Source organism: Caretta caretta, chromosome 22 (genome assembly GCF_965140235.1).
Source record: "Caretta caretta isolate rCarCar2 chromosome 22, rCarCar1.hap1, whole genome shotgun sequence".
Lineage (NCBI taxonomy): Eukaryota > Metazoa > Chordata > Testudines > Cheloniidae > Caretta > Caretta caretta.
In genome coordinates this window covers 18,337,658-18,357,326 of record NC_134227.1, presented here as the reverse complement: position 1 = coordinate 18,357,326, position 19,669 = coordinate 18,337,658, and the positions used below count along the sequence as shown (strand labels likewise).

The 19,669-nt window shown below is 44.1% G+C and overlaps 1 protein-coding gene across 4 annotated transcripts in view; it reads right to left on the bottom strand.

Annotated features, from left to right (window-relative positions):
- The window catches only part of SIK2 (salt inducible kinase 2), a 118,044-nt gene that overhangs the window by 79,468 nt on the left and 18,907 nt on the right, over positions 1-19,669 (bottom strand). For 2 of the 4 annotated variants that reach the window (XM_048827468.2, XM_048827469.2), the window contains exon 3: positions 10,071-10,134. The exons of 1 other annotated variant lie outside the window; for it this stretch is intronic. In XM_048827468.2, coding sequence (XP_048683425.1) covers positions 10,071-10,134 — 64 coding nt within the window. Of the gene's footprint in view, positions 1-10,070; positions 10,135-19,669 lie in introns of those variants that run through there. One more of the 4 variants, XM_048827471.2, reaches the window with a different exon arrangement.

Below are 19,669 nucleotides of genomic sequence, written 5' to 3'. Positions count from 1 at the left end.
TAGCTAAAGAAAAATGGGACTCCAAAAGGATAATATTTATATGTCCAAACTGGTGGACATGGCTAAGTGCTAGAAACCTGCAAGACACTTTGGATTCTGAGCACCAAAAGAGCACTCCACTATGTGCTAGTGTGTAATCCAAGAGCATGAAAAAAGCAGGATTTATTTCACACGCTATTAGTCTCGAAGAAGGGAGTTTAATACAAGCCAATAAAGCATTTGGAAGAAAGAAGGAAAAGCTTTCACCTGAAAAGATCTGATTTGATTTTCTCTGATGATTTTTGTGTAAACAATAACCTTGTTTTTTTCACTGTGCTCTTACATAAGAGTTCTTCTGGACACACGACACCCTGAACTTGAATGATAAGGATTTAAAGGTAAAAAGAGAATACTGCCCAGACAACTGGAATGGACTTCGTAAATTTTAGTGAGTTCAGTCTCAGTCAAACCAGAAACTGCTAAGCACATGAGACGGTAAAATCATTCAGCCTCTGCCTCCGCCATTTTCTAATCATCAAGATTTTCAACATCACAGCTAAACTTTATTCTAATTACTCCTGGGTGAAATTTTTTCTTGTTGGTGATGTCAACTGACAAAAGCTGTGCTTCAGTGAAGCTGCCCTCACCATCCCCAACTGTGTTATCATGACTGAAAGAGAATGTAAAGACTGCAAATGCCTAGGTGTTGAATATAAGGTATGACGTTAACAACAAAGCAAAAATATTGCTAGGAAATACCCCATTCTATTTAGAACATCTACAATGACAGCTCAACCAATGAACCATGATGAGCAAGGAACTTTCTAGATCTGAAGTTAATTTTCATATTTTTTCTTCACCCTTGATCTCATTTCTGTTCTATTTCTTAGTGGTCTTAAACACTATGGTAATCTTCCTCTCTTGTTCCTTCAATTAATCATCTGTTCTGAGGTAGTGCCTAGGAGCCACAGTCATGCACCAAGACAACATGGTACTAGGTGCTGTTCAAACACAGAACAAAGTTTTTGGTACTAGGTTTTTTTGGTTTGTTTTGGTCATTAGTAAATAACAAACCACTCCCTTACATAGCAACTCGTCAGGATAGTGGATCTTTCTGTGTCTGGCAACCTGCAGAACTAACAGCAAGGAACCATTTTTTTTCTCCCTTTGAAATCTCAACTTGTTTCTATGACCAAAAAAAGAGTCAGCAAAACTTCAAAAATATGCAGAATAAGAGAAAAAAAATTTCCATATAGAAATTCCAATCAACACTGAAAAATCCTGTCCCTTAATAGAAGGCCTCAATAACTCCTAAGACATAATTACTCAGAAAAAGTTGAGCTTGGGAAAAAAACTGTATAAATTTAAACAATATTAAACCTTCAATAATGCATCTAAAGGCATAATTCTATTACTTTACACAATAAGCCCTGGTCTACGCTACAGAGTTAGGTTGATGTGAGGCAACTTACAGTGACCTAACTCCGTAAGTATCAAGACTAAAATGTCGCTCCCGCCAATGTAACTCACCCGCTACGCCAACTTAATGACTCCACCCCCATGAGAGGCGTAGCACTTAGGTCGATATAGTTAGGTCAACGCAGTGTCAGTGCAGACGCTGTGTCGCTTACATTGACTGTTGCTGGCTTTCAGAAGCCATCCCACAATGTCCCACACCGACAGTTAAATCAGTACAAGTGCTTCTGGTGGGGACGTGAACCGCTGACACAAGGAACGTAGTGTGGACATGCAAAAACGATGTAATTACCGCGGTGGCTGATCGTCGACATAGCTTAGGTCGACATAATTTTGTAGCATAGACATACCCTAAGAAAAAACAGCAATAGACAATTCACAAGTTAGGTTATGGAGAATCAGATAAATTTAGTGTTAAAAGCCTCTAACCCATTTACAAACCCTTTAATATATATCTAGACCACCCAAAAAGCCTTTGTTTCACTGTAATAAAAAGACAGTTCATCTTTGAAGAGTCACAATTTTGCAGGAAATATAACAGACATTAAAACGCAGAGACAAACATCACCATGTAAAAAAACAGCCCATCAGTTTCTTTCTACAAGCTTAGGTAGCCTTGGCCACATGAGGAAAGAGCGACTCTTTGCTCTGTGCTCATTTCTAGAGATCACCTCCTCTTTTTTTCCCTTACACATACATCACTCTCTCCTGACCAGCGAATATGTCTATAGAAATGGCAATAATAGAAAGTGGTTAAGCTGTTGCAACTTAGGGCGCAACAGCAGAATCTTTTGTGAATCAACAGTGTATATTTTTGATTAAAAGTTCAAAACTAATGGGAGAAAAACAAAAATACCAAACCCCTAAAGTATCTAACTTTAATTCTAATCCCAGAATCACTGCAAAGACTTTTTCCAGAGAAATCTCAGGGTTAGAACCAAAAATTGTACGTGAACCTGAGCTATCTGCACAACAGACTGTCTCCAATACAGAATATGCACAGGGAGATTATGAGGGAAACAGAAAAGTGCAAGGAAAATCTTACTCTCAATGTCCCCTTAGATGCCAAAGGAATTCCATGGAAAACATACATATCTATCTAGTTTCTTATCATAATAATGTCCATCAGCATACTATCTCAACGGTTCCAAGAGATATTCTAATTAAGCTCCATTCTTGGTTGTTTGGGCTAAGTGGCCTTCTTAAGCTGACTATATTTTTAATTCCAAAATTTGAGTCCATAAATCCTGGGACATGCTGGGTATGGAGGCAGACTTCTAAATCCAAAGAAACTCCTAACAGTGAACCAACTAAGGCTCGAACTTCACCTGAAATGTTCCTAATACCTACATTTCCCTGCGTCCAAGAAGGAAAAAAAAAAAAAAATCACCAAAACAATGAAATAAACAATGTAATAACCTAAAGTCTAAAAGGAGGATTCAGGAAGCATGGTAGGGGAGGATTTAGAGATGGCTGGGGTTTCACACACAGCCTCCCTGGTCCTCACAATGTCACCTGGGGGCAGAGTAAAGGGGCTGCCCGCTCAGCAGGCTCGAGGCAATGTCAGGTTTTTTTAAGCACGTTACTCAGTTAACTACCTGGAATATATTTACAACAAAAATTTCGAGTCAATGTGTATATTATTCCCCTAGGATGAAGCAGACAAACAGCTCCAGTACACTACAGAACTACAAAAAACACGCTCTCTGTAGTTGGATGCAGTGATGAGCTGCCAAAATCTTAACCGGTTCCCTCCTTACCCCACGAGGGGGTCGTGGCTCACCCCCGCCCCTAAGAGCCAGAGGAACCTGCCGGTGGGCGAGGTGGGGAGTCCCAGCGGTGCTTACCTGGGGCAGCTCCCAGGAAGCATCCAGCAGGTCCCTCTGGCTCCTAGGGGTGGGGGAGCAGCCGCTCCCCTCACTGATCACATCAAAAGTGGCACCTTAGGCGCCGACTCCGTGGGTGCTCTGGGGCTGGAGCACCCACAGGGAAAATTTGGTGGGTGCACCCACCGGCAGCTCCCTGCCCCGTGCCCAGCCCCAGCTCACCTCTGCTCCGCCTCCGCCCCTGAACGCGCCGCCCCGCTCTGCTTCTCTCTCCCCCGCCCCCCCCCCCCCCCCAAGCTCACCTCCATGGGCCTGAGTGCAAAGCCACCGCTTGCTTCTCAGCCCTCCCAGGCTTCCAGCACAGCTGATTCGCGCGGGGGGGGGGGGGGGGCGGCAGAGAGGCAGACCGGGGCGGAGCGTAACTCAGGGGCGGAAGCGGAGTGGAGGTGAGGTGAGCTGGGGCTGGGTGCTGCCGGTGGGTGCTCTGCACCCACCAAATTTTCCCGTGGGTGCTTCAGCCCTGGAGCACCCACGGAGTCAGCGCCTAAGACGCCACTTTTGGCTGGTTGTTACATTTAGAAGCCCTTTTAGAACCGGTTGTCCTTCCTCTGTGAGGCGTATGGACACAGAGAGGTCACTGAGGACACAATGACCCAAAGATAACTGACCGATAATGTCTCAGTAAGGTCTCATGTGTTTGCCAGTCTTTCAGAGTCTGCCAGAATAATTTCTGACAATTATTTAATAGATAGTGTAGTAATGCTCAGAGCCACAATCTGGATGAGAACCTTAACGTAATAGGCACTGATTACCTACCATCCATTCTATGATTTTCTATGGTGCCCACAACCACAGTAACTAAGTGCTATGACAGCACAGAACAAGAAAGGAGTCTGGAAATCATTTATGCAATTGCAGGATTGCAATAAGGGGTTAGCTTCCGGTCTCTGGGGCCTCCCTTGTTTCCCTATCTTGCAACCCGAGGACTGAACAAAAAGCTTTAAGGCAAATGTTTTTAAGTTTCTGAGAGACTCTGAAGAGCGACAATCTGACAAATTGCTCAATAAACCCAGTGGCCACAGATTCCAAGATTAAGCAAACTCCTCTGCCCTCCTGATCTCTTCCTTCTGAAGCTTCAGAAACGTTGGGCCTCATTCTCCATTGCCTTGCAGCTTGTGTAGTCATTTACTCCAGTGCAAAGTGAGTGCAAAGTAGGTGTAAAATGCCACCAGATCAAAATAGTAGTTTTTTCCACCCAGTTTGCACAGGTTCAAGTGATGAAAAGTTTCAGAGCTTGTCTACACTTGAAACACTACAGTGGCACACCTGCAGGGCTCTACCGGCTGTAGAGCTTCACTATAAACACCCACTACAGTGACTGGAGGGTTTCTCCAATTGGTATAATTAACGCACCTCCCCAAGAGGCACTAGCTAGGTCAACAGAATAATTCTCCCATCAACCTAGTGCTGTGTACACGGGGGTTAGGTCAACTTAACTCATTGCTCAAGGGTATAGATCTTTCTCACCCCTGAATGACATAGCTGTGTCAACTTAACTTTTGAGTGTAGACCTGGCCTCAGATGGCTAATCATCACACTAACAAGCTTTTCTAGTAAGCAGGTTAGGGTAGTGGTAAGAACTGGGGGCTAAAGCCAATTGACACAAGCATAGAATCCCCTATCATACTGGTGCTGAACGATACTAAGTACCACTGAATACAATCTACTAGGGTTAAGCATGAGACTTGAATGTAAATATTTCCGGGGGAGTGTAGTAGTGCATGGTCATCCAGCAGGATGTATAACCAGAACCAGTAAAATAACGGGATCAGTTACACAATGTAGTGAGGGGACCTTAACTCATGATCCTCATGACCTCTGTCAGAGGGGAAGAGATGTTTATTAATCTGGAATTTTCATGATAAATAAAAAGCATGGAACAGTATAAAATCCTATTGCACAATTCTAATAGAGGACAAATTAAATGTTTAGTTTAAAAAAACAGACTAACAATATTGTCTTCTTACATGGAACCTGCAGAACATCGTGCTGTTCCAAGTTCTATGCTTTGCTGGTGCATGTCAGCCTTGGTGCCCCATTCATCATCTTCATTATTTCAGCTCTGAGCCTTCCACACAGCTTTACTAACATCTAAATCCTGACCTGCAGCCCTCCCTGCCTCTTACTATTCCAGACAAGGCCCTTTCTGTGAACTTCAGCCCCTAGAATATACTGGCACATCGCCCCAGACTGCCACCAAACACTATTTAAAAAAAAAAATTAGAAGATGACGTAGAAATCCTTATCTAAGGTGTATCTAATTCCATTTCCATGTATCCAGAGAGCCTGCTTTAAACATTCAGTTTATGTTCGGCAATCCTAAATCTCCCCAATCCTGTTAATTAGGCACTAACTCAATCTCACACCAATTACAGGAAGACAAGGTGCAGAGACTGATTTATACAACATGGTTATACTTCAACAATGATTGCTTAAGAAAAGCCACATTTCCAAATCATGAACAAAAAAATATTATTTCTGTCTTCTCCAGCAGGCTGACCTCTCCATCCAAGTATCTTCTCCCATTCCAAGATCATGGCTCTAAATGCTGATCATGTCCCGTCACAACCAAGACCACACACCATCCTGCTATTGTGGAAGCACAGCCAAATAGAAAAGGTCTTATTCTCACCCTATTCCCTTTCTGAACCCATTAACTCTTGCATCTACGAAGTTGCCAGTTGCTAATGTAACTAAGCCTATACTCAAATATTGCCAACAGTTTAGGGTAATATACAGAAACCCAAGAGGAAAAGGCTGCCAAAAATTTGCAAGATTAAATTCTACCTGTGCTAAATCTTTTAAGACCTCTGGGAGCACTATTTCAATAGATATATTTAAAGGTGACTGGAAACAGACTAGCTGAGTGACAGCGTCATCTTGTTTGCACAGGAATAGCCTTGGCTCTTTCTGATGCTTATAGACTGGCAAATCTAAACCCTCATTACACTGAAATGTTGATATCCCAGAGTAGCCTATTTGGACTGACTACTCTGAAGACCTCTAAAAGGCCAGAGTACAAGTTACCAGGCTCAGCTATGTTACATGACCACCCAAGGTTGCCAGAAGGGCCCCTAAAGACCAGATACATAATGAGTGCTCCGCTTACTCTATTGTCAGGCATCTGCCATTTTAGGACAGCCCAAATCTTCAGCGATTAGAAAGGATTTAACAAGCTCAAGGCCTGGTCTACACTGAAAAGTTAGGTCGACCCAGCTACATCACTCAGAGGTGTGCAAAATCCTCAAACAGGTAAGCCGATCTAACCCCCGGTGTACATAACACTAGGTCGAAGGACCGAGCTGCCGCCTCTTGAGGAGGTGGATTCCCATGCTGCCAGGAGAACCCCTCCCATCCCGTATAGCAGTATCTACACTGAAGAGCTATAGCAATGCCACTGCCGCTGTAGCATTTCAAGTGGAGACAAGTCTTAAGTCATCCCCACTGTGTCTGTGAGGCAATAGGCCAACCCATCACTGTACAGAAATACTGAAAGTAAACCTTTCTTCTATTAGGCTGCAGATACCCGGTTTTGGGGCTGAGACACTTATGCAATATTCTTGTGCTGTTAGCAGCCAAATGTCCAAAAGTTCTGTGGATTGAAGGTGGCCCATCTTCAGTTTCCAGTGCCAGCCACCTAAAATGTCATTACTGAAAACGAGAGAATCAACATTTTTAGGTAAAAACCACAAGCACATACTCGGCTTGCAAATAGAGTGTATGTCAAGAAGCAAAGATATGGAAACAAACCCCCCCAGGAATTTAATTACTGGCTGGGAATCTGCTGACTGCCTGTTAATTGTTTGAGCTCCCAAACTGTTAAGTGACCACCCTACAATTTCTGAGTTCTCACCCCACATGAAGACATCCACAACCATGGCAAATATATACAGAAATGTGAGTGTCTTTAGGAAACCCTTTCTTTTTCCACAGTCCTATAATAACTCAAAAATGAAATTTCCCAATCCTCTCCTTCCTGTCACGTTCATAGACAATGAGAGACCTTTGTTAGGCATTGAATTCATCTCCCTTTGAATGGTTTCCAAATGTTCAGAAGATGAGAAAAAGCTTCCTTCACATCTTGTTATCCTAATGAAATGATGGAGATTCTTTATTACTACCATTGTGGAAAGAACACCTTGCAGGAATGTCCTGCCAGGCAAAGGCCAGATGCATGTGTAAGATACCAAATACCTGTGTAAGAACTGCTCAGAAGGCTCCATACTCCAAAATTCTACTTCACAGTTCATTCAATTTTATTTGCTCCAAAGGGAATTCTGTTTATTGGAAGATTCTGATATGAGAGAACTGCTTTCTGATCCCCGCAGTGAAAACTGGCAAGGCCGGAACAGCAAACAGCCTGTGAGGCCAGAAGAAACACTGCCTTCGACATAACCACATGTCATGACAGAGCCTCTCTGCAAATTATGATTCTTTCGATAGCAAAACCCTCAGACTGGAAAACAACACAAGAATAGAAACTACGGGATGAAAGCATAAAGCCAATCTCCACCCAAAGTCTTCTTCCTAGCTATATAAAGGCAGCAATAATTGGTAATGGAGAAAATGACAGCAGATGCCCCAGAGGTGTCTTGTGAAATGCCAACTATTCCCTCAAGATAAAGAGAACAGTACAAGGTCATTTCTTTTGGGAGGAATGCCTCTTTTCTCAGGCAACTTCAGAGAACAAACCTTTGACTCTTGGTGCATAAAGTACAAGTTCATTTTCTATTATGGCTGCAAATCTGATGGAGAGAGGACACTACTACTTTGTTTACCTTTCTTCCCTTCTATATAGCCAGAACCGCTAAGTCCCAGCATCTAAATATTACACTGCCCTCTGCTTCTGGAACTGCAGTGGACACACAAAAATAATTTCTGGGCCAACATTTTTCACTAACTACTAGTTTTAAAATGATCAAAAAGGAAAGAAAAGTCTGCACGATCCTTCTGCTAAGATGACATAATTTGGAGAGCATACAACCTGGGACTCAGATGCATCGAGATGACTTCTTTATTCAGCCTTTCCTGATGGTTACAGTCTTCAGAGACCAACAGAAGCAAAACAACTCTTTTAAAAGTATCACAATAAGCAAAACGCCAAATTTCATTTGAATTTATTTTGAAAATCTTGTCCCTGCTCCAATTTCAGTGCTCAAAGACGAAACTGAAACAAGGTCAGGTTTGTTAGCTAAACTTACCAGAATTTAAGTGCCTACTGTAGAGTGACTCCGAGCAGCTATGAATAAACACGCACCATAGGAACCACATTAAAAAGGTAAGTCTGATGACTGAAAAAGGCTAGAAACAACAGTGTTTTAGCTTCCCTGAAATATGGTTTGGGCCTCCATTCATTGTGACAGAAGAACATCTGGCATTTTATGTAGTAAGCATAAACCCAGATCCTGATCTCCATTACACTGGTGTAAATCTGATAACTCTGTCTTCAACTGAGTTACACCATTGTAAATGAGATCAGATTTCGGCCCACACTCTCAGGGCTAATGCAATCAGGGGAATCTCAAGTAGGAGTACAGAAGTTATTATAACTATGTATTTGGCACTGGTGCAACCATTGCTGAAATATTGTGTCCAGTTCTGGTGCCCAAAATTCAAAAAAGATGTTGATAAATTGGAGCAGGTTCAGAGAAGAGTCACAAAAATGATTAAAGGATTAGAAAACATGCCTTATAGTAACAGACTCCAGGAGCTCAAGCTATTTAGCTTAACACAAAGAAGATTAAGGGGTGACTTGGTTACAGTTTACAAGTACCCAAGTGGGGAACAATTATTTAGTAATAGATCTTCAATCTAGCAGAGAACGGGTACAACACAATCCAATGGCTCAAAGCTCAAACTAGACAAATTTAGACTGGAAATAAGGCATAAATGTTTAATGGTGAGGGTCATTAACCAGTGGAACAATTTACCAAGGGCTATGGTGGATTCTCCAACACTAATTTTTTAAATCAAGATCGGATGTTTTTCTAAAAGAGTGGCTCTAGGAATTATTTTGGGGGAAGTTATTTAGCCTGTGTTATACAGGAGGTCAGACTAGATGATCACAACAGTCCCTCCGACCTTGGAATCTATGAATCTACATTGCTTTTTAATATACAATCAACTCTGCTAGAAGGACACCACATTTCCTGAACAGAATTTTGTTAAACCTTACATTAAGCACTTACGTTTTTAAGAAACATTTTTGTATTTCAATTAATAAAAAGAGGAGAACAGTTTCAACTAGTGTCACAGCTTTTCCTTGACATATAAATGAGAAAGTGTGCGCTATAGTATAAATGTCCCCGAGGCTTCAATTTACGTAAGAACGGCCATACTGAGTCAGACTAATGGTCCATCTAGCCCAATATCCTGCCTTCCAAAAGTAGCCAGTGCCCAATGCTTCAAAGGGAACGAATAGAACAGAGCAATTATCAAGTGATCCATCCACAGTTGTCCAGTCCCAGCTTCTGACAGTTGGGACACCCAGAACGAGGATGCATCCCTGACCACCTTGGCTAATAGCCATTGAAGGACTGATCCTCCACAAACTTATTTAATTCTTTTTTGAACGCAGTTTTCTTCTGGCCTTCACAACATCCCCTGGCAACGAGCTCCGCAGGTTGGCTGTGTGTTTTTATTTTATAAAGACTGATCAAGTAAGATGCAATAACAACCTGCAGAAGTAAACGATTTAATATTTTAACATTAAAATATTCTCTTGCTTACCGAAAATTTCTCCATTTTTGGCATATTCTGTCACAAGGTACAACATGCTTTTGGTCTCCATCACCTGTTGATGGAGAAATTGCACATTAGTTTAGTTGGAGAAGGATAAAAACTACATAAACATAGCTATTCCAGCCCTTCTCCCCCAGAGGAAGTCACTTAAGGTCTCATGCCTGCAAACACGTAGACAGGTGCTTAAATTTAGTCATGTGACTGGCTTCAACAGGGCTACTCATGTGCTGATGGTTAGCCAAATGCTTAAGTATTCTGCTAAAATTGGAGCCTAAATGATAACTTAGATTTGATTCTTCGTCCCAAATAATAGCTATGAGAAGCTGACAACTCCAAATGCTAACTGAGTGAACAGACTTGGCCTGAAAGTGGTTTGCACTTGAGCCAACATGTCTGAGTGACTGTTCTGCCTAACTCCTCTTCTGACTTGCTGGAAAATGATTAGTGTCTGTGGACAGGAAAGAAGCCTGGAGCCCTGGGTGCCCTCAGTTGCCATGGTGGAAAAAAAAAATGCAATGCACGTTTGGGAAAGACTGGCTAATCTGATAAATCATGAGATTCCTTTGATACCATAATGCAACTGTGCGCAGTACAGTACTGGAACCATCACAAACCCATTTTCACCTTTCTGAAAATTTTACAAATAACTTCAAACTTCTTTCCTCAGACATCTATAGCCCTGATCGTGTTTGAGTAAGCTTTCCCACAAGAATAGCCTGCTCTCAATTTGGAAATACTGGGAAAAAATCTACATCTCTAAATTTGACATCAAAATTTCTGCGCTGTCCCAAACAAGGGGATTTCACTAAAGAATTCAGGACATGAGCTTACCAAGAAAATCAACCCCCAAAAGGAAATCTTCCTTGATTACACTCCAGTTTTTTTTCCTATGCATCACCCTAGCTTAATCTTTTAAGCGCTCCCTCAGTAGCTCATTACACAAGTAGCAGGACCAAAAACAGACTGAAAAACTGTATTTTAAAATAAAAATAGTCATTTAGGATTTTTTTCTCCAGCAGGTTATAACAATTTGAGCGTCAGTCACATTTTGGACCTCAACTATTTTAACAAACCTGAGCACTGTAATTTGAGAAACACACACCAACCTGAGTAAGCTGTGGGTGCAGCCTTCTTTAATCATGATTTTCCTGATTTTTATTTATTCACAACCTTGAAACTATTGCAACAGTTTCTAGTAAATAATTGTTTTTGAATAAATGTGTTTTTCTTCTTAGGTTTTACAATATATTTTTAACATGTTGTAGCCATGTTGATCCCAGGATATTCAAGAGACAAGGTGGGTGACGTACCATCTTTTACTGAACCAACTTCTGTTGGTGAAAGAGACAAACTTTCAATTTACACAGAACTAAAGACGACACAGCTGAAGACGTGCTCTGTGTAGCTCAAAAGCTTGTCTCTTTCACCAACAGAAATTGGTCTAGTAAAAGATATTACCTCACCCACCTTGTCTCTCACATATCTAACAGAAAATTATAAAACCCACATGAATTACCCAAAAGATTTGATATCGCTCTACAGAAAGAACGCAATGGCTAATCTTCAGAAACTCCAACCATATCTGGGTCCTTATTTAATTCTATAAAGGTCCAGAGTACATTTTTGCCTGTAAATTTTCTTTTTTGAAAAACAAAAAAAGTATGGAAAGGTTGGTTTTTAACCCAACACCTGGAGGAGACAGGAAACCTCAATACTGTATTTTCTACACTAGAAAGCCATGAATTTGGTCCCCATTACATCCAGCACCCTCAAATAGGGAGCTCTGAGACTCATATTGTGGACATACTACTATGATGGGCACATTATATGTAGATAGATTAGAAAGACTCAATGTTTTTGACATGCTAACGTTACTTTTATCTACTTACCTATCTACCAAATGTATTTCTAATGTGCCAATGACAATAATATCTAGGAGGCAAACAAAATTAAAAGTTGCATTACCTTTGTCTGTAACTGTCCTTGCTTCCCTCCAGTCCCTAATTTAACTCCTTCCCACTCCTCTCTCTCCCTCGTTTTTCTTTTCTGTCATTCATTAAGGAGATCGTGGTGAATCTTACTTATGCTTGCTACTAATTTTATCCCCTAACATTTGCCTCTATTCTATGAATCACAAGTTGATTTTAAAAGGAAATGCCAGACTATTTCCCATAATGTGAAATTAAAGCTAAACAAGACTTTGCTAAATCAAGCCCTTTGTCTTTATTCAGTGGAATAATTCTGTCACCAAAGAGTTGATCCTTTATGTGAGCAATCCCATTGCCTTCACAGGGCTTCAGCATCAGGCCCTCAGTTTGAATGCAAAGAGGTTTTTTCTTTTGTTTTATATTTTTGGTGCCTGCAATTTGAGTTAAACATGTTTCTTGCATGACATTTCAAATACAAAATCAGATGAAGCACCATTCATGAAATAAGTTGGCCTAAATTTACTAAAAAGGTTGTTGACAGGGAAGTTAGGCCCAAAATGTAGATTCTGTAATATAAGGATTTATATTCAGATCAAACTCTTACCCTGCAATGCCAATAACCCAAAATGCCAGGGCACCATGTTAATATGAACAACAGAAAATGAAAGATACTTGAAACAAATGTGAAACTGACTGATCTATTTTTACCATCCAATTTAAGTGAAATGCAAAAAGAATACAACATAAATAGCAAAAAGTAAAACAGATGTTTAAGAAGTCTTTCAGGTCTAGAGTTCGATCATCCAGGTTCCTCAAGTCTTGAGTGGGAAGTGAAAAACTTAGAAGACGTTACAGCTAATATTGTTCTCTGAGCTCATGCAGTCCTTCCGCACTGAAAGAGCCCAGCAGAATGTGTGGAGGCAAACAATGTCAGAGTCCGGGAAAGCAGAAAATGAATGTGAGGACAGGAGGGATGAGCAAGATGAGAGGTTAAGAGCTCTTTTAACTTAGAGTTTACTTAAAACTAAAAATTAAGAATTAACGACGAACTAACAATGAATGAGCTGAACCTACCAAACATGGTGGGTTGCCCCATTATAGGGCCTCAGCCTTAGCCCTGGTCTACACAACAAGTTTAGGTCCAATTTAGCAGCGCTAGATCGATTTAACCCTGCACCCATCCACACGACGCAGCCATTTTTGTTGACTTAAAGGGCTCTTGAAATTGATTTCTGTACTACTCCCCGATGAGGGCATTACCACTGAAATCGACATCGCCAGGTAGAATTTGGGGTAGCGTGGACGGAATTCGACCATATGGGTCTCTGAGAGCTATCCCAGAGTGCTCCATTGTGACTGCTCTGGACAGCACTTTCAACTCAGATGCACTAGCCAGGTACACAGGAAAAACTCCGGGAACTTTTGAATTTCATTTCCTGTTTGGCCAGCATGACGAGCTCATGAGCACAGGTGACCATGCAGTCTCAGAATCATCTCCAGCTTTCATCCAGACCACACCACACGATCCATTGTCTACAGCCAAGCTCTACGACACAACCGCATTTACTCCAACCCCTCAGACAGAGACAAACATCTACAAGATCTCTATCAAGCGTTCTTACAACTACAATACCCACCTGATGAAGTGAAGAAACAGATTGACAGAGCCAGAAAAGTACCCAGAAGTTACCTATTACAGGACAGGCCCAACAAAGAAAATAACAGAACGCCACTAGCTGTCACCTTCAGCCCCCAATTAAAACCTCTCCAACGCATCTTGAAGGATGACCCACCACTCTCACAGATCTTGGGAGACAGGTCAGTCCTTGCTTACAGACAGCCCCCCAACCTGAAGCAAATACTCACCAGCAACCACACACCACACAACAAAAACACTAACCCAGGAACCTATCCTTGCAACAAAGCCCGTTGCCAACTGTGCCCACATATCTATTCAGGGGACACCATCATAGGGTCTAATCACACCAGCCACACTATCAGAGGCTCGTTCACCTGCACATCTACCAATGTGATATATGCCATCATGTGCCAGTAATGCCCCTCTGCCATGTACATTGGCCAAACTGGACAGTCTCTACACAAAAGAATAAATGGACACAAATCAGACGTCAAGAATTATAACATTCAAAAACCAGTTGGAGAACACTTCAATCTCTCTGGTCACTCGATTTCTGACCTAAAAGTGGCAATCCTTCAACAAAAAAACTTCAAAAACAGACTCCAAAGAGAGACTGCTGAATTGGAATTAGTTTGCAAACTGGACACCATTAACTTAGACTTGAATAAAGACTGGGAGTGGATGTGTCATTACACAAAGTAAAACTATTTCCCCATGTTTATTACTGTTCCTCACATGTTCTTGTCAACTGCTGGAAATAGCCCACCTTGATTATCGCTACAAAAGGTTTGTTTTCTCTCCTGCCGGTAGTATCTCACCTTACCTGATCACTCTCATTACAGTGTGTATGGTAACACCCATTGTTTCATGTCCTCTGTGCATATAAAATCTCCCCACTGTATTTTCCACTGCATGCATCCGATGAAGTGAGCTGTAGCTCAGGAAAGCTTATGCTCAAATAAATTTGTTAGTCTCTAAGGTGCCACAAGCACTCCTTTTCTTTTTGCAGGTACAGACTAACATGGCTGCTACTCTGAAACCTGTCAGAATCGCAAAAGAGCTCCAGCATGGACCGAACGGGACGTACTGGATCTGATCGCTGTATGGGGAGATGAATCCGTGCTATCAGAACTCCGTTCCAAAAGACAAAATGCCAATACATTTGCCAAAATCTCCAAGGGCATGATGGACAGAGGCTACAACAGCAACCCGCAGCAGTGCCGCATGAAAATTAAGGCGCTCAGGCAAACAGCTACTCCGGATCAGAGCCCCAGACATGCCGCTTCTATGAGGAGCTGCATGCAATTCTAGGGAGCGCCCCTACTACTACCCCACCCCTGTCCGTGGACACCTGCAAGGGGGGAGTCTCACGCAACAGGCATGAGGATTTTGGGGTGTGGAAGATGAAGAGGAGGAGGATAGCGCACAGCAGGCGAGCAGAGAAACCATTCTTCCCGACAGCCGGAAACTGTTCATCACCCTGGAGCCAATACCCTCCCAAGGCAGGCTCCTGTACCATGAAGCTGGAGAAGGCACCTCTGGCACCTCCATCTGTACCTTTGTAAATATAATATATGGTTTAAAAGCAAGTGTGTTTAATGATTAATTTGCCCTGAAGACTTGGGATGCATTCGCGGCCAATAGAGCCCCTCCTTTTAAATGGCCAACCCAACGGGTGCTTGGTATGGGAAAGGAGGGCACTGCTGTTTGAAACCATTCCCACATGTTATGAAGGTTGAAGAAACCGAGAGACTGTAACTTACCATGGCTGCCTGCATCTGAATTCTGTTGCCCGGCCCTTTGTGTGTGATCTCTCACACCAAACTGGCAGACCCGCAATGTAAGAGGCAAAATGCGACCTTGTAGCGAAAGCACATGTGCTATGTAATGTTAACAGCTTGGTTCACCGTGAAAGTGTCTACCCTTTGTTCTCTAAAATATCTTTTTAAATACTATTCTCCCTTTTTTCCTCCCACAGCTGCAAATGTTTCAACGCTCCCCCTATCATCTCCGTCCCAGAGGCTAGCACCCTCCTCCCCAAATCCATCCATGGAACAAGGAGAAACATGCCTAACCCTGGACCCCAGTGACACAATGGGTTAGCACACAGTACTTTACAGGGGAGGGATAGCTCAGTGGTTTGAGCATTGGCCTGCTAAACCCAGGGTTCTGAGTTCAATCCTTGAGGGGGCCATTTAGGGATCTGAGGCAAAAATTGGGGATTGGTCCTGCTTTGAGCAGGGGGTTGGACTAGATGACCTCCTGAGGTCCCTTCCAACCCTGATATTCTATGATAAGGCAGAAAAAAAACCCCACATTCGCGATTAAGATGAGAGGTTGCGGGAGCAAGAGGAGAGGTGGTGGCAGCATGATGAAAGGAGGCAGGATGCAATGCTGAGGCTACTGGGGGATCAGACTGATATGCTCTGGCGTCTGGTGGAGCTGCAGGAAAGACAGCAGGAGCACAGACCACTGCTGCAGCCCCTGTGTAACCGCCCACCCTCCTCCCCAAGTTCCATAGCCTCCTCACCCAGGCGTCCAAGAACGGGAGGTGGGCCCTCCGGGCACTCCACCCCAGAGGACTGCCCAAGCAACACAAGGCTGGCATTCAGTAAGTTTTGAAGTGTAGTGTGGCCTTGTCCTTCCCTCCTCCCTCATCCACCACCTCACCAGGTGCTTCCCTCCTCCCCCACCCCTCCCAGGCTACTTTGGCAGTTATCCCCCTATTTGTGTGATGAATAAAGAAAGAATGCATGATTTTGAAACAATGACTTTATTGCCTCTGCAAGCGGTGATCAAAGGTGGGAGGGTGGTTGGCTTACAGACTGAACCAAGGAGGTGGGTTTTCATCAAGGAGAAAAACAGAATTGTCACACCATAGCCTGGCCAGTCATGAAACTGGTTTTCAGAGCTTCTCTGATGCGCAGCATGCCCTGCTGTGTTTTTCTAATCACCCTCGTGTCTGGCTGCACGTAATCAGCGGCCAGGCAATTTGCCTCAACCTCCCACCCCATCATAAATGTCTCCCCCTTACTCACAGATATTGTGGAGCACACAGCAAGCAGCAATACCAATGGGAATATTGGTTTTGCGGAGGTCAAACCGAGTCAGTAAACTGCGCCAGCGTGCTTTTAAACTTCCAAATGCATATTCTACCACCATTCTACACTTGCTCAGCCTGTAGTTGAACAGCTCCTTAATACTGTCCAGGGTGCCTGTGTATGGCTTCATGAGCCATGGCATTAAGGGGTAGGCTGGGTCCCCAAGGATAACTATAGACATTTCAACATCCCCAAAGGTTATTTTCTGGCTGGGAAGTAAGTCCCTTCTTGCAGCTGTTCAAACAGACCAGAGTTCCTGAAGATGTAACCATCATGTACCTTTCCTGGCTATCCTACATTGATGTCAGTGAAAAGTCCTTTGCGATCCACCAGTGCTTGCAGAACCACTGAAAAGTACCCCTTGCGGTTTATGTACTGGATGCCAAGGTGGTCCGGTCCCAAGATAGGGATAAGCGTTCCGTCTATCTCCCCACCACAGTTAGGGAATCTGATTGCAGCACATTTCCCAGAGTCACTACCCTAGATAGCAACCGCTCAGTAATTGCGATGGCTACTTGGATCACAGCAGCCCTCACAGTAGATTTGCCCACTCCAAACTGATTCCCAACTGACCGGTAGCTGTCTGGCGTTGCAAGGTTCCAGAGGGCTATTGCCACTCGCTTCTGAACTGTGAGGGCTGCTCTTATCTTGGTATTCTTGCGCTTCAGGGCAGGGGAAAGCAAGTCACAAAGTTCCATGAAAGTACCCTTAAATATGCGAAAGTTGCGCAGCCACTGGGAATCATCCCAGACCTGCAGCACTATGCAGTCCCAGCAGTCTGTGCTTGTTTCCCAGGCCCAGAATCGGCATTCCACAGTATGAGCCTGCCCCATTGCCACCAGGATGTCCAAATTGCCAGGGCCTGTGCTTTGAGAGAATCTGTGTCCATGTCCTCATCACTCTCGTCACCACACTGCCGTCGCCTCCTCGCCTGCTTTTGGAGGTTCTGGTTCTACACATACTGCAGGATAATGCGCAAGGTGTTTACAACGCTCATAACTGCTGCGGTGATCTGAACGGGCTCCATGCTTGCCGTGGCATGGCGTCTGCAGGAGAGCAGAGTTGCAGCGGAAGCGGTGGCTAAAGACCGATGCCACGAGAATAGATATTTATAGAGAACGACGAGAGGGCCTGCGAGGTGGATTCATGAGAGCAGAGTTGCAGCGGAAGCGGTGGAGGATGACGGTTAGCACCACGCACATTTCCCGAGGAAGAACACATGTACCCGGGAGCCCATGACAGACAACATGGAGAAATTTGCTATTGAGACAATAGCAGCAGAGCAGAGTTGCAGCGGAAGAGATGTATGACGATGGTTAGCAGTCCTACTACACTGTCTGCTGCCAGCAGCACCCAGGACACAACAGTGATGGTGTCGGTGAGCTGAGCGGGCTGCACGCTTGCCATGGTATGGCATCTGTGCAGAAAAAAGGCGTGAAACAATTGTCTGCCATTGCTTTCACGGAGGGAGGGACGACTGACGACGTATCCAAAACCACCCTTGACAATGTTTTTGCCCCATCAGGCATTGGGAGCTTAACCCAGAATTCCAATGGGCGGCCGAGACTGTGGGAACTGTGGGATAGCTACCCACAGTGCACCACTCTAAGTCTATGCTAGCCATGATAGTGAGGACGTACTCCACTGACTTAATGCGCTTAGTGTGGACATACGCAATCGACTGTATAAAATCAATTTCTAAAAATAGACTTCTATAACATCGACCTAATTTCATAGTGTAGACATACCCTTATGTGCCAAACTTAACTTTCTCACCCACAAAAATGTTAAGGTATAGCAATGGTTCTCAAACTTTTGTATTGGTGACCCCTTTCACACAGCAAACCTTAGAGTGCGACCCCGCTTATAAATTAGGAACACTTGAAATATTTAACACTATTATAAATGCTGGAAGTGAAGCAGGGTTTGGGGGTGGAGGCTGACAGCTTGCGTCTCCCCACGTAATAACCTTGTCTGCCCCTTTCATTCATGGCCTCTAACACCAGTGAGTTTGGCGTAGGGAAAAGGTGGGCAAACTACGGCCCGCGGGCCACATCCAGCCCGCGGGACTGTCCTGCCCAGCCCTGAGCTCCTGGCTGGGGAGGCCAGCCCCCGGCCCCTCCCTCGCAGCCTCCACACGACACCAGCGCTCTGGCCCGCCGCGCATGGCAGCGGCGTGGCTGGCTCCGGCTGGGCGGTGGGGCTTTGCTGCTCTGAGCAGCATGGTAAGGGGGGGGTTGGATAAGGGGCAAAGGGTCCTGAGGGGCAGTCAGGGGCAGAGGTTCTGGGGTGGGGCAGTCGGGGGACAAGGAACAGAGAGCGTTGAATAGGCGTGGGAGTCCCGGGGGGCTGTCAGGGGCCAGGGATGTGGATAGGGGTTGGGGCAGTTAGGGAACAGGGAGAAGGGGTTGTGAAAATAAAAATTCCATTCTCTTGGAAGGGACAGAATTTTTTTAATCCGCTCTTTTGCAAGTGGGCAGAATTGTTGCTGGGCTCTGCCAGAGAGTCTTGGCTGGGTTCACAAGACCCTCATTTATTGGGGGAGCAATCTTGCAAGAGGTTGAAGTTTGGAGGATGTCCAACAACTTATGATGTGGGACTCTGCAACTTCTTCCAGCGGTATACCAGTGAGTTTGCAATCCTCTTAAACAGTTCTTGGAACTGTTTAAAGTCATCCCCGTCATGGGTGGTGGGGGCATGATAGTTTCATCTGGAAAGGAGGATGAAAAACCGGCAGCCGCAGTGACTTCCTGATCCAAAGTCTTCTCCAGTTTCTTGATTGCCTCTTCCAGGGATTCAGAGGGTCAAGGTACTGAAAGTGATGGAGAATGCCTTGACTTCTCCCTGTGTGGACTGGGAAGCTTAGGGTAGTGTTGGCGGCACGCTGCCCACGGGTCCCAGTAGGGATACTGTGGTGGG